The 486-nt window shown below is 47.3% G+C and overlaps 1 protein-coding gene across 5 annotated transcripts in view; it reads right to left on the bottom strand.

Annotated features, from left to right (window-relative positions):
• The window catches only part of LOC114038450, a 1,527-nt gene extending 1,321 nt beyond the window's left edge, over nucleotides 1-206 (bottom strand). For 4 of the 5 annotated variants that reach the window (XM_027855702.1, XM_027855705.1, XM_027855704.1 and 1 more), the window contains exon 1: nucleotides 35-206. In XM_027855702.1, the coding sequence (XP_027711503.1) occupies nucleotides 35-157 (123 nt within the window). In that variant the 5' untranslated portion in view covers nucleotides 158-206. The remainder of the gene's footprint in view (nucleotides 1-34) is intronic. The other variant, XM_027855703.1, reaches the window with a different exon arrangement.
• Nucleotides 207-486: the final 280 nt, after the last annotated feature.

The raw sequence follows: 486 nt of genomic DNA, 5'->3' as shown, positions 1-486 counted from the left end.
CCTGGAGGACCTCCTTGCTGTCCACCTGGAGGACCTCCTTGCTGTCCACCTGGAGGACCTCCTTGCTGTCCACCTGGAGGTCCAGGTTTCTTCTTATCACTTTGTTGCTGGCCAGGGTTCTGATCATCTTGCTGGGAGTCATTTGGTTCTGGTACATCTACTGGATCTTCTGAATTTTGTTCATCCTCTAAGGGGAGACAGTACACATATGAAAAAGACAGATGAAAGGAAAGGCCTGATATGTGGTGAGCACAGACAGAATGCTTTGTGTCACAGGGTAATTGTCCAAAGAAGGGAGCTTTGCTACCTTCTTAGTACAATTAAATGAGAGTGACCCAGGCTTACCTGGTAGATGTCTAATAAGGATCTACAAGATCCAGGCTTGTCCCAGGCTCAGAGCAAGCCTGGATGGATTTATGTAATGGATGATCATATAAATGATTGGCAGGGAACAGGCCTGGCATGGACCCATATAATGACACCAGC

Source organism: Vombatus ursinus, unplaced genomic scaffold (assembly GCF_900497805.2).
Source record: "Vombatus ursinus unplaced genomic scaffold, bare-nosed wombat genome assembly UNPS02011014.1, whole genome shotgun sequence".
Lineage (NCBI taxonomy): Eukaryota > Metazoa > Chordata > Mammalia > Diprotodontia > Vombatidae > Vombatus > Vombatus ursinus.
Note: the sequence above shows the minus strand (reverse complement) of the source record. Positions and strands in the feature narration are given on the sequence as shown.